The sequence below is a fragment of the Chenopodium album genome, chromosome 16 (genome assembly GCF_948465745.1).
Source record: "Chenopodium album chromosome 16, dcCheAlbu1.1, whole genome shotgun sequence".
Lineage (NCBI taxonomy): Eukaryota > Viridiplantae > Streptophyta > Magnoliopsida > Caryophyllales > Amaranthaceae > Chenopodium > Chenopodium album.
Window position 1 is genome coordinate 2,259,408 of NC_137849.1, and position 12,784 is coordinate 2,272,191.

General features: G+C 33.9%; 2 protein-coding genes across 4 annotated transcripts; both read left to right on the forward strand.

Moving 5' to 3' along the window:
• The first annotated feature begins 162 nt into the window (after window positions 1-162).
• Window positions 163-6,886, forward strand: LOC145586051 (diaminopimelate epimerase, chloroplastic-like). Of its 3 annotated transcripts, none has more exons than XM_081642768.1 (10): window positions 163-314; window positions 924-1,207; window positions 1,307-1,474; window positions 1,919-1,989; window positions 3,145-3,202; window positions 3,754-3,933; window positions 4,490-4,574; window positions 5,920-5,979; window positions 6,155-6,228; window positions 6,398-6,886. In XM_081642768.1, exons 2-10 carry the CDS (start codon window positions 929-931, stop codon window positions 6,512-6,514), a joined length of 1,092 nt encoding a protein of 363 aa, XP_081498894.1. In that variant the 5' UTR covers window positions 163-314; window positions 924-928; the 3' UTR covers window positions 6,515-6,886. The 3 variants fall into 3 exon arrangements, with proteins under 3 accessions (XP_081498894.1, XP_081498893.1, XP_081498895.1); XM_081642767.1 differs by having other exon boundaries at window positions 164-314; window positions 901-1,207; XM_081642769.1 differs by having other exon boundaries at window positions 168-314; window positions 912-1,207.
• Window positions 6,887-8,603: 1,717 nt separating this feature from the next.
• On the forward strand, window positions 8,604-10,681 carry LOC145584635 (pectinesterase-like). Its single transcript, XM_081641451.1, has 2 exons — window positions 8,604-9,097; window positions 9,686-10,681. Exons 1-2 carry the CDS (start codon window positions 8,722-8,724, stop codon window positions 10,378-10,380), a joined length of 1,071 nt encoding a protein of 356 aa, XP_081497577.1. The 5' UTR covers window positions 8,604-8,721; the 3' UTR covers window positions 10,381-10,681.
• Window positions 10,682-12,784: the final 2,103 nt, after the last annotated feature.

Here is a 12,784-nt window from a genome sequence, read left to right on the forward strand (position 1 = left end):
GCTTGTCAGCGACGTGTTCTTTTGTATTCCTTTTAGCTCTTTAGTTTGTTTGTGTTCTTTTGTTAGTTCTATTTGTCAAAAAAAAAAAAAAAAAAAAAAATCATTACTCGTAATCAGTAATTTTCATTTTCTCCTTGTCGGAAAAAAAAAAAAAAAAAAAAACCACACAAACAAAAACCCTTGTATTTTTTCAACCAATATGGCAATATACCTGAAATTCTCACTTGCTGCTCTTCTCCTCCATTGAACGTTCTTTGAGTTCTCCATTGAAGCAGTTTCTGAGCTTCATCTCCTCCATTGAATCTGCTTTCGAGGTAAGACATTCATTTTCTATATTTAATCATTGAATATCAAATTCACTATCTAGGGTTTAATTTTAATTTCACAAATTCACACAATCCTTTTATTTAAACTTAATTGTCAGTATACCCATTTTAGGGTTTTTTTTTTTTTCCTGAGTTAGCTCATTGAACTATTGATCATAATTAACAAATTATTAAAAGCTTATAACATCGTTCATATTTTTAATATTAATATGTTATATACTTGTGGGTTTTTCATTCTTGCTCTTCAATTTAAAATCCATGTAAAGAAATGATTATGCTCTAATGAATTCTTGTTTATAAATTGGTTCCCTGTAAATATTATAGTCTTCTAAAAGTATCCCATCAATGATTTGGAGCATGATACTCAATTTCTACTTGTAAAATGTTGGACTTTTATTGGGTTTTGTTGATTTTAGGAGCTAACAGTTTTAAATATTTGTATCTTTTTAATTTATAATCCGATGGTTTAAATGACTAAATTAGTATGGTTGTTTATTAAGAATTGATAATGTATAAGATATACTACTATTGTATGCTGTATTGGATGAATATAAGAGCTCATTTTAAACCACAGGTAACTTACAGGTTAACTTACAGGTTAAATGGCAGCCACTACTACAAGCTCGATTTCCGTCTCCTCTTCCTCATCATTGTACTCAAGTTCGCGACGTTGCCTGTCCACTTTGGTTCAGTCCCGACATTGTTCTTTTTTAAGGAACAATTCAACTTTGAATAAATCTTGTGAAGGACGTCCTAATCTTCAAGTTGTGGCTGTGTCAATGGCCCCTCAAACTCAGGAGCGAGCCTCCTTTTTAGACCGGAAAGAGAGTGGATTTCTTCATTTTGTCAAGTACCATGGACTTGGCAATGACTTTATTTTGGTAAGCAATGTCCCCATATATTGATTGAATTGAATTATTTGTCATGATTTCTCTTGTTTAACTTTTCGGCCATTTACCTAGTTTGTTTGTGCTGAGTAGGTTGATAATAGAGACTCAACTGAGCCCAAGGTAACCCCTGAACAAGCAGTGAAGCTATGTGACCGGAATTTTGGAGTGGGAGCTGATGGCGTGATCTTTGCAATGCCTGGAACTAATGGCACTGATTATACTATGAGGATTTTCAATTCTGATGGAAGTGAGCCAGAGGTGTGTATATCTTTGTGAACAGTATACTTATTGTATCAGTTTTATGAGGATGAAATGTGAGTTTTCATTTTGAAGTTTGGATCTTGTTTATATGATTGTATTCTTTATGGATTTCAAGTCTACTTTCTTTTTGTTGAAACTACTGTTACAACTTACAAGTTACTACGACAATGCACTTGTTTAAGTATAAACCTTGCAATTCTTTCAAAAAAAAAAAAAAAAAAAAAAAAAAAAAAAAAAACAAGTATAAACTTTGCAATAGAGGTCACCTTTAAAAATTAACATTTCAGACTACATGGTGACATTTCTTAATTGACTGGATACATATATTGTTATGGTTACCTATCGTAATTGCTCCAATCAAGTGTAATATTTTTTTTAAAAGTAAATGTTTTTTTTAGTTCTTCTTAACTGATCTTTTACTGAATTTTTATTTTTTTTCAGATGTGTGGTAATGGAGTGAGATGCTTTGCTAGATTCATTGCCGAGCTCGAGAACTTACAAGGGAAACACAGGTAATTGCTTTTCGACCCAATCATTATCTTCTAACTCCATTAAATGATTAATGACTTTTCTTTCTCGCCTTATGATTTTACCTATTCGTAATGACTAGTTATTAGTGATAAAAAATGCCTGACCTGTTAAAGCATTGATAGAGAACTATAGCTAGGTCTCTATACTCCCACCTGATCTGAGCTTGGAACTGCTATGAAACTTGACTGAAGATACAAACTTTACCTTTTACACCATCAAGCCCTCCCCTGCCTGTGCATGTTGATCTTTATTTCATGTATATGTGTAATTGTAAATATTTCTATACTAATAATGCATTTTAGTTGTTGAACTTCATTGGCTGTAACATATCCTATCTTAATTCACGTACATTTCCTATTGTCTTCGTGAGATTTTAGAAATGGCTTGCTCCTAAAAGAACCACTCATTGATTAATTGTCATAGTATGACCATCCCATAATCTCCCTGTCTTTTTCGGTTTTAATCAGCCAGTTCAAATACTGAAAAATTGACCAGACTATGTCTTGTATGGCTAAAGCAACTGGTTAGCAATGATGCTTTGTACTTTTGGATAAGCAGGAACTGTTGTGCACTGTTAGTGTAAATGTTGTTCCTCTTGTGTAATTATGAACTATACTTGTAAATCGGAAACATAGCTTACTTAAAGCCCTTTTTTTTTTTTTTTTTTTTTTTTTTCTGATGTTTATTTATTTTGATTTTTTTGGGTGTTTTCTAAGACTTAACAAGTCAACAGGGCGTTTCCAATTTTTGCTATGTTTGGCATGAAATGGCATCTCCAACACTTTTTTAAAAAACAGTTTTACCTTGGCGAGTCATCAGCTGATTGTCTTTGAAAAAGAAAAACTTTAAAAAGAAATGGTGGTTAGACTCTTTCTTCATCATGCAAGGAAGATCCAGAACAATTTGGGATAATACATGGACTTTCTTCTAAAGAATTTGAATAGACTTCTTTCCTTTTTCTTTTCCCAAGTGAGGAGAAAAAGAGAGGGAGGGGGAATACAGAAACCATTAATTTATGGACAGCACATTGTGTTCTCTTTTGTGGTTGCCGAAACTCTTGTCTATCAAAAATCAGTTTGATCTTTATTCTGCCTCCCTAATTAACTATGTGTCATGTTCTATGCTATGCTGTTCAGTTTCACAGTCCATACTGGTGCTGGTTTGATTGTACCTGAGATTCAAGATGATGGAAAGGTACATAATTTAGCCTCTAGCCCCTTTTGGTGTTTTATAGGTTAGATGTACTATTATACGGTTGCCTTTGCAGCTTAAACTTCACCGCGTATTAAATACCACTATCTTTCCCTTCCTATAGACTTATCTGTACGACTGTTCGACTGTACATAGCAAGAAGTAGTGTAAAAAGTTGATTGAATAATTTCGTGCTCCCTTTTGGCAATCTCTGCCTTCGTCATACTACAATTGCCCCATACCCCATAATTCTCTATATAAGAGTTGGTTCATTTCTAAGCATGCAGGATGCTTTTTTTTTTTTTTTTTTTTTTTTGCCTTTATGTAGTTGCACATGGGCTGTTAGAGGAGGAAATTATATCATTTAAGTATTTAAGTAACAGGGCAATCTCAATGGGACAACCGGACAACCATATTAGGAATATGGGGCAATCTTAGTGAGATGGAGTCATGGAAGGAGTACAAAGTATTAAGATTTTAGGAGATAAAAGTCTATGTTTCTGCTTATATGCTGGCACCTTATCCATTTTACGACATTATTTTGTGTGTGTCAGGTTAAAGTCGATATGGGTGAACCAGTGCTTAGAGCAGTTGATGTACCTACAAAACTGCCTGCAAACAAGGAATCTTCTGCTGTTAAATCAGATCTAGTGGTTGACGGAGAAACCTGGAGCGTCACCTGTGTGAGCATGGGGAATCCACACTGTGTTACTTTTGGTAGAAAAGGAGAGCAGGTATAATTTTGTCCGTCTTGTTTAATAACATCTTTTGATTAGGGATTGTGTAGGCTAATACTGCTAGATTCTAATCTGTAGAAGAGGTCAACATATAGAATATGTTATTTCATGCTTAGCTGAAAGTTCAGAGTCTGGAATCTGGTCTAGTTAGGTGTTAGGTCCGTATGGTTAACCATTTCTCTTTTCTTCTACATGAACATCCTATGGCTATCTCATTTCTTGCTTGAAGAGTACAAAGAGTGCTTCAAATGTGCTTTGAAACCTCTTTGCTCTCAACTTCTCAAGTCTCAACCCCTCTGCAGAAGACGGATTTCTCTGTTCTGCTCCCTCCCTGCTGTTGGAAATGTTTTTTCCAACTCGCTTAAGACCCCCACCCCCCCTCTTAAAGTTGAAAGGAAAATATTTTGTATATGAAGAGTGCATTATGGGTTGTAATTTTTATTTGTTAAGACACTGGTCATCATTTTCTTTCCCTCACTCACCCTTGGTGACAAATTATTTGTTTGTTTTCATGGGCATAATTTGAAATTTTGCTGATTTTGTAACCAAGCAGAATCTGGTGGTTGATCAAATACAATTGGCTGACATTGGACCAAAATTTGAGCACCATGATGTGTTTCCTGCTCGAACAAACACTGGTCAGTTTTTAATTTTGATAAATGTTGATGTGATGTAAAAAATAACTGTACATTTTATGTGTTAATCTTGTATTGACTTTTATTCTCCATGTTTCCCTGATAATTATAATACTCTTTCTTCTCTCTCTCTCTCTCTCTCTTTTTTTCTTTTCTTTTAAATAATACTCTTTCTTCTTATAAGTATGTTGACATTAGAGGCAATTTCTGTGTGCCAAAAGATTTTGTGATAGCATCCATTGTTTATCCAATCTGAACTGGAACAAGTAATTAGTGATTCTGAAAGCTTGTGCCTTGCTTCTTTAAAAAAGCCCCCCTCCCCCCCCCCCCCCCCTCCCCCAAATATTTCCGTGTTTGGACAGCCATTAATTTCTGACATATGCTTTCATTGTGCTTCTTATCTTCTGTTAATTTTCCCCTGAAATCATTTACAAGCATAGATGGCTAGCAGAAAATTTTGTACTCCAGCCTGGCAAAGTCCTGTACAAAGTTGAAGCACCACTTTGGTTTCTGCAACAATGGAAATTTAGATTCTAACTCCTCTCCTCTCCACCCCCCCCCCCCCCCTCTCCCCCCAAAAAAAGAATTTTGCATATTATCATAATGGGATCAATCAGTGACTCTTTGAACAATCTGTTGACGATTGTCTTTCTCCAGTATGGATGTATTTGTATGTATGTTCTTGAACTCAATGAACGAAAAACCTATCACACCAATTTGGCAATCTATATTTTTGGCTGTCTGAAGTCCAAGATGTTAACATTATGAAGTAATATCTATTTGTCTTATAAATTAAGCAAAAATAGTGGGATCTTGCATGCGGATATATCTACAGATCTACTTCAACATGATGTTGCTTTTGCTTTCTGATTAATACACTATTACACTTTCCTGCGGAACAGATTGAATAATAGATACATCAGACTGTCTGTATTTATCCATTGGCAGTTTGATACCTTTGAATCTTTCCGTTTATCTCAAAAAAGGCTCTATTGAAGTGCAATCCATGTTCTTTGTTGATTTTTTCTTTCATTAGGTAAGATAAACTTTACTTGTGCGAAATGCATACTATTATTATAGGATAATATATATTTTTTATTCTGGGAGAGAGAGAGAGAGAGAGAGAGAGGGGGGGGGGGGGGGGGTATAACTACTACATATTTATTATACCATTTTATGAATTATGATATACTGGTCATGAATTGTGGTATTATGGATCTCTGAACTAATTATTTCTTTTTAGTTTTGGAAACATTTCAGTAAATCATACACTGATTCTTATTGAAAGTCTCTTTCATTGATAGCTTAAGGATCATGAATTTTCCTGAAAACTGTATTGATCTTGCAGAGTTTGTTCAAGTTTTCTCTCGGTCACACCTGAAGATGCGTGTATGGGAACGCGGTGCAGGTTCGATTTTATTTGAAAGTCTTTTTATAAATATTTTTAAGAGTATAACATTATAGAATTTTTTTTTCTTTCCCTTTTTCTAAATTACTTCGTATATTTATATACATATACTTATCTTAGTTGGACTGTTCCTCATCCTTGTTGACTCCAATTACTTGGTTGTGCACTTGTGCAGGGGCTACTTTAGCTTGTGGAACAGGAGCTTGTGCAGTTGTCGTTGCTGCAGTGCTCGAGGGTCGATCTGAGAGGGTGAGTACTGCTTAGTATTTCATGTTTTTTGTGATGCTCCCTGATAGCCAAACAATGTTCATATTCCTCTCAGAATTGCTTTCCGTTTCTTCAATCTTCATTGCCTTTACTGTTTGATATTGCTACTGTTATTGAATATGTATTTATTTATTTTATTTTGGGGGATTAGAATTGCACTGTTGACCTTCCTGGAGGTCCATTGGAGATTGAATGGAGGGAGGCAGATAACCATATATACATGACCGGCCCAGCTGAAGTAGTGTTTTATGGATCAGTACCACTATAATTTCCTCTGAAGCATCTTTCAGCTTTTGCTTTGCCAATTTTCTGCACTTCTATCGAGCATTCGAAAGGCGGGATTGATTGTTATTCAATTATTGTGCTGTGAACTAACCGTACTTGATGCAAGTGCATCAGCTTGTACTCTTGTAGACTCATTTTTGTATCGCTTTGTAGCAAACATGGTTTTTCATCTTAAGGAAAAGTTGATTCAAGGCATCGGGATTGTTACTTGCTAGGTTAGATTATTTGTAATCCTCTTTGGTGTTGGAATTATTTGTATGACCCAGAGATTTTAAGCAGTAGTGAATTCATAAAAACCAAACATCTGTTCTTCCTCTTGGATCATCTGAATAAATACATCCATTAATTATTTTCATAGCTGCATTATAATCACATAAAGTCATTATATTGCTGATATGTTGATTCAAATACAAATACAATTATTAAAGTAAACAATAGAAAAGAGAAATCTTGTCTGCATCGTTTCAGCTTCTGCACCTTTGCCCATGCTACATTGCTGCCTACATTACTATAATAAGTTAAGAAAATCATATTCAATTCAACGAGACTGAAAAATCTCACTGCTACTTCCTACCCTCTGACAATGTTGAATTTCCTCAATAAGCCGTCATAATAATTTTCCTAATTATCAAAATTTGCCAAAACAAATGTAATATTACATCATAATTAAGAAAAGAAAGTTAATGTACATATACTCCGTGTGCCCGTGTGGCAGGAGTTACTTAAGAAAAGAGTATTATTTAGTGATACACAAAGTTTCATATGGCTAGCCACACCGTGTGCTTGTGTGACAAGAGTTACTTGATTAGGGGTTACTCCGTTGGTCAGGAGTTACTCGGTCGGTTAGGGGTTACTCGATCAAAGCTTTCCCGTCAACAGGCCCGTCCCTGAGGCAGGGCATCAGGTGCCATCGCCCCGGGCCCAAGGGAAGGAGGCCCAAGTTATTTAATAATTCATATTTAAATAAAAAAAAAAAAAAGCAAAATATCCTTAATTATACAATATGGCTATATGCAGCTTTCCATCACATTCAAATCTCCAAATTTCAACTTCCAAGCATAATTACTGCCTATATTCATTCCTAACTAATTCCCAAAAAATTCTTAATTGCTAGAATTAATTGTTACGGAGTATCTTCTTCATGTTAATTTATTTTTACAATTTCAACCTCATTAATCTCTTAAAACTACTCTAACTCAAATGGCCTTCTTCTTCTTCTTTGATTTTCAATGGGATTAGGTTCACAATATTTACACTCCATCCAAATCTTCATCTACATATCAACAAATTGTTTTCAATCTTCTGATTTATAATCCTCCATCCCCCTTCTTTCCTTTTTTTTTTTTTTTTTTTTTTTTTTTTTTTTTTTTTTTGGTGTGTGTGTGTCTTGGGTATATAATGTAAATCAATATTTTTCTGATTTAATATGTTCTTTTGTGTGAATTATCATATTTTAGTTCATTGCTTGCGGAATTGGAGTCGGAACATTTGAGTTTATTGTAGACGCTATTATTGGTGAATTTGCATATAGAAATGGTCATAGACAATTTTTTATGATGATTTGGTTGCTTAATTTTAATTTTATTTGTTTTTTTTTCCTTTATTAAAACAAAGCAAAAAAAAACAAAAAAAAAAAAAAAAATTATTTTGCATTTTTTACTTTACTCGATAATTAGGGTCCAATTTCCCATTCCGCCCATAGGCCACCAAAAAGCTAGGAACGGGCCTGCCCGTCAAGGGCTTAGCGTGTGTCAGCCGGCCATCTAGAAAACGCGTTGATTATCAATATGGCTTTCTCTAGAAAAACAAGCGGCCACATTACATGTAATTAGGTTACATCTTGAAACCATATTATATAATATAGGTGCATGCATATGCTTATAAGTTAGTTAGCCACCGTCCCTTTTATTATTCGAAGTCCCAAAACACATATGGGTTATATACTAGTATATTTTAATATTAACAAATCATTTTTTTTAATATCATGATAAACTTTATAGAATTCTTTTAATTGATCTTATACAAGTAGATAAAGACTCTTGAGACCTAAAAACAATCAAGTAGATAAATAAATAATAAATAAAAAGATAACAAAAGTTTTATAAACATATTACTCCGTACAATTTTCCTATATACACAAAACTACCAGAAAAAATGTATCCACAATAATACTTGCAAAAAAAATCCAAAATGGCAGAAAATAATTGTGTTTGGCTTATACTGCTAATTCTTGTAGTGGCTATTCCTGGAGTTTATTTCTTTGTAAAATATCATGATAAGCTTCATGAACCCAACTCCATTACAAATAATAATTTCAACTTCAATGCCACAGTATCTCTAGATGGAGATGGGGATTTCACTACAATCTCAGAGGCTATCCTCTCTGCTCCATCATACGCCTCGTCGCGGTTCTACATTCGGGTTTGCTCCGGTGTGTACAATGAAGTGGTGATCGTACCTCAAAGCAAGACTAACATTGCATTAGTTGGGGATGGAGCAGAAGTCACCAAAGTTACAGCTAACCGTCAAATTTCTGAATTTTCAACTTCAGAAACTGCCACTTTTAGTGAGTATATGTATATCAGTTTATTGCTGTTCATCCTGTTTTTAGATAGTGATTATTTCTTTAGTAACCATAGATGAATTTATCTTGTTTTCATTGATTTCGAGTTTTGTGATATTAATATAAAAATGCTCAGAAAAAGGTAGCAATTAGCAGTTTTCTATGTTCTGTATCCTGAAGAATCTGATGCACTTGACAAAAATATGCTAATATCTTCTGTCACAGCAGCCTGCTTTAATTCGTAGAGCATATAAAATTCATTATATGGGTTTCAATCAGATTGATTTTGTTTTAAATTGGTATGTAATACTCGAAACGGAAGCTGCATTGACAAGTCTTCTGATTCTAGCAGGATTACTTTTTTACTCGTTGAAAGCCAATTTCATACGCTGTATAACACTTTTATTTTCCAAGAAAGATGTTATATACTTTATACAATTCATTATTATGTGTTGTAATGAGCTGTAAATTAGCATACTTTATGATATGATATGCATGATTGTGTTTGTGTCTCTCTTTGTCAATTTGTCATGTTAATTCTCAAGCAGAAGATTTTAGTTAACACCTATGATCTTGTACATGGAAATGCAGCTGTTTTAGGTGATGGATTCATGGCACAATACATAGCTTTTGAGAACAATGCAGGAAGTGAGAGTGGTCAAGCAGTAGCACTTCTATGTTCTGCAAACCACGCGATTTTTTACAGATGTAAAGTCATAGGGTACCATGACACTCTGTATGCTAAACAAGGCAGTCAATTCTATAGAGAGTGTGACATCTATGGAACTGTTGATTTCATCTTCGGATTTGCAACTGCTGTATTTCAGAAATGCAACCTCTACGGTCGTGTATCAGAATATCTGATAGTAACGTACACAGCACAGGGTAGACAGTCCTTAGATCAGAATTCAGGATTCACACTGCAGGGCTGCAACTTCACATTAGCACCCGAGGATGGGTTCAGGACCAACATAAGTGGATTCCTAGGTAGACCGTGGTTTCCTTACTCGACTGTTATGGTCATGGAATCGTTCTTGGATAGGTTAATCAGTCCTTCAGGGTGGGAAAAGTGGCCTAATACAACTGATTCGAATGCAATCTACCTCGAGTACAGAAACTGGGGACCGGGAGCTGATACAAGCAGGAGAGTAAAATGGTCAGGTTATAAGGTGGTAGATGATGCAAGTGAGGCATTGCCATACACTGCTTCTCAGTTGATCCAAGGAAATGAATGGATCCCTGCAACAAAGGTTCCATATGATAGTGAATTTCTGTCATCAAATTAATAGAACAATGCATAATTTTACTGTAAGTTAGTCTAACTTATTGATCTACTTCTGTCAAAGAACGCAAAATTATATAGTAGTAGCTAAATTTTAGTCATAGGTCAATATACAATTATTAGGTAGTGGGTAATTAGTTAGGCTTTGTATTATTTCTTTGTCAAAGATGGCAAAGGAAAAAAAAAAAAAAAAAAAAAAAACAATTTTTTGTAATTGTTTACAATTAATGTGCCACACCATTTATCTTCATTTGAGAATTTCATTGGGAATTTTGATTGGGGTTTATTGACACCATTGATGTATGAATTCTAAGTTAAGGAAAATCGAACTACTTCGTATGTCCCAAAATAATTGTCATATTTGACTTTTTAAGGTAATTTGTTTTTTGTTTTCCTTTTTTTTTTTTTTGTGAAATTTGAGTGTATTTTGAACTTATATACTAGTAAATATAAACAATATTAAAATAGAACCTTGTTAAATCGGTTATGCCATATATCTTTAACAAATCAAAATTTAACAATATCTATTAATAAGTAAGGCATATTTGAGTGATTTGACCATTCAAACAACAAATGGCAGAAACCTTACAATGGACGGAAAGATTACTAACTACATCTTTTATTTCATACAATAATTTTGGTGTCTCGAAGCATAATTAAGTAAAAAAAAAAAGGAAAATTCTTAAATTACCACAAAAAATGTAACCATTTTCGAACTAAACACCAAAAAAAAAAAATTATTTTAAATTACCACCCCTTAACTTTAATAAATGCTCAGATTACAACCCATTTTGAAAATCCGGTGGGTTTCTGACCAGTGGACCCTACCTAATAGCTAAAAACGGCTATTTTTTGCTTCCTAATTGTTTCCCCACCCTGATTTTTCCTATAAAGCTCTTCCCCTAATTCAATTTTCAATCCTACTTGCAATTTATCCACAAATTCCACAAATTTGAGCTCGTTTGTAATGGCAACCGCATCTTCAACAACAAAAGAACTTCAATTCGTATAAGGTAATCTCACTTATCTGTAAAAATTACGGTTCTTGTGACATTGAAATTGGGGGAATTTGTGGGCTTAATTAATTAGGGTTCTTGTTCTGTACACGAATTAATTGTGATATTTTGGCAATTAGGTTATCTGGTAGTAGTGAATTAGGGTTTTTATAAAAGACTTTGTTTGAATTTCAATTAAGTTTGCTGAAATTGTACATCAACAACCAACAACATTCAACATTAAAGACAAGGAACAAAATTGCTTACCTCTTTCGATGCCATTGCACTGATCTATTGTCAGGTTACTGACCTAAGCTACTGGTCCCCAGCAAACAGCAAAAGATGGTGAATTTTTCCCCATGCACCAACTCCAGTACAAGCAATTACCCACGATTAATTTCTCTTGCAAGAACAATTAGGGTTTTAATGAGAAAATTAGGGTTCTAATTTGATAAGCTATTGAGAAATTATGAAGAAAAGGGAATTTTGCAGAGAATTGAAGGAGAAAATTGAATGCAGAATAGGGTTGGTTGGGAAAATTGAATGAGAAAGAGAGTGAAGTCGATAAAAAAGAAAAAAAAAGAGGAAAATAACTAAACTGGGGACCACAGAACAGAAATCCATCGGATTTTTAAAAAGAGTGGTAATCTGAGCATTTATTTAATTTAAGGGGTGATAATTCAAAATAAATTTTTTTTTGGGTGGTTAGTTCGAAAATAATGGTTACATTTTTTGTGGCAATTTAAAAAATTTCCTAAAAAAAATTAAGTTTTATTACAAGAAAACTACCCCATATTAAAGACTCATACCACTACAATCACACAAGGAATACACTTAAACTTTATACATTTAGGGCTTGTTCACATTTACTTAATTTCAGTTCAGTTCAGTTCAGCTCCAATCAGTTCAGTTCAGTTCAGTTCAGCTTCAATCAGTTCAGTTCAGCTCAGTTCAGTAAATATGAACAGGCCTTTATATTTGCTACTCACCTCCTCCTTCTACCTCTTTAGAACTGTCCCATCCATAATCAGTTCAACTTTATAAGTTACTACGATATTAAGTGGATTAGTCAATTTATACTTTAGGAAATGTTTGGTTAACATAAGAAGTAGAAATTCACATGAATTTGGAATTTGTGGGAATTTAATTGCTTACTTTTAATTCATGGGATTTTTCTAAAATTGTTTGGTTTGCAATGTGGGAAATCTTTCCATAGATAATTAAATTCCTACATTGTGTGGGAAGTGAAAATTCCTAAGATTTTCTACTTTTCCCATTCCACCAATTTTTTTATCAACCAAATAGTTCTTTCTAATTTCAATTTCTAGGATTTTTCAATTCCCACATTTTCTAATGCCAATCAAACAGCATCTTAGTCTTTACAATAACAAAAATAGTAGAGAGATTGTGAGA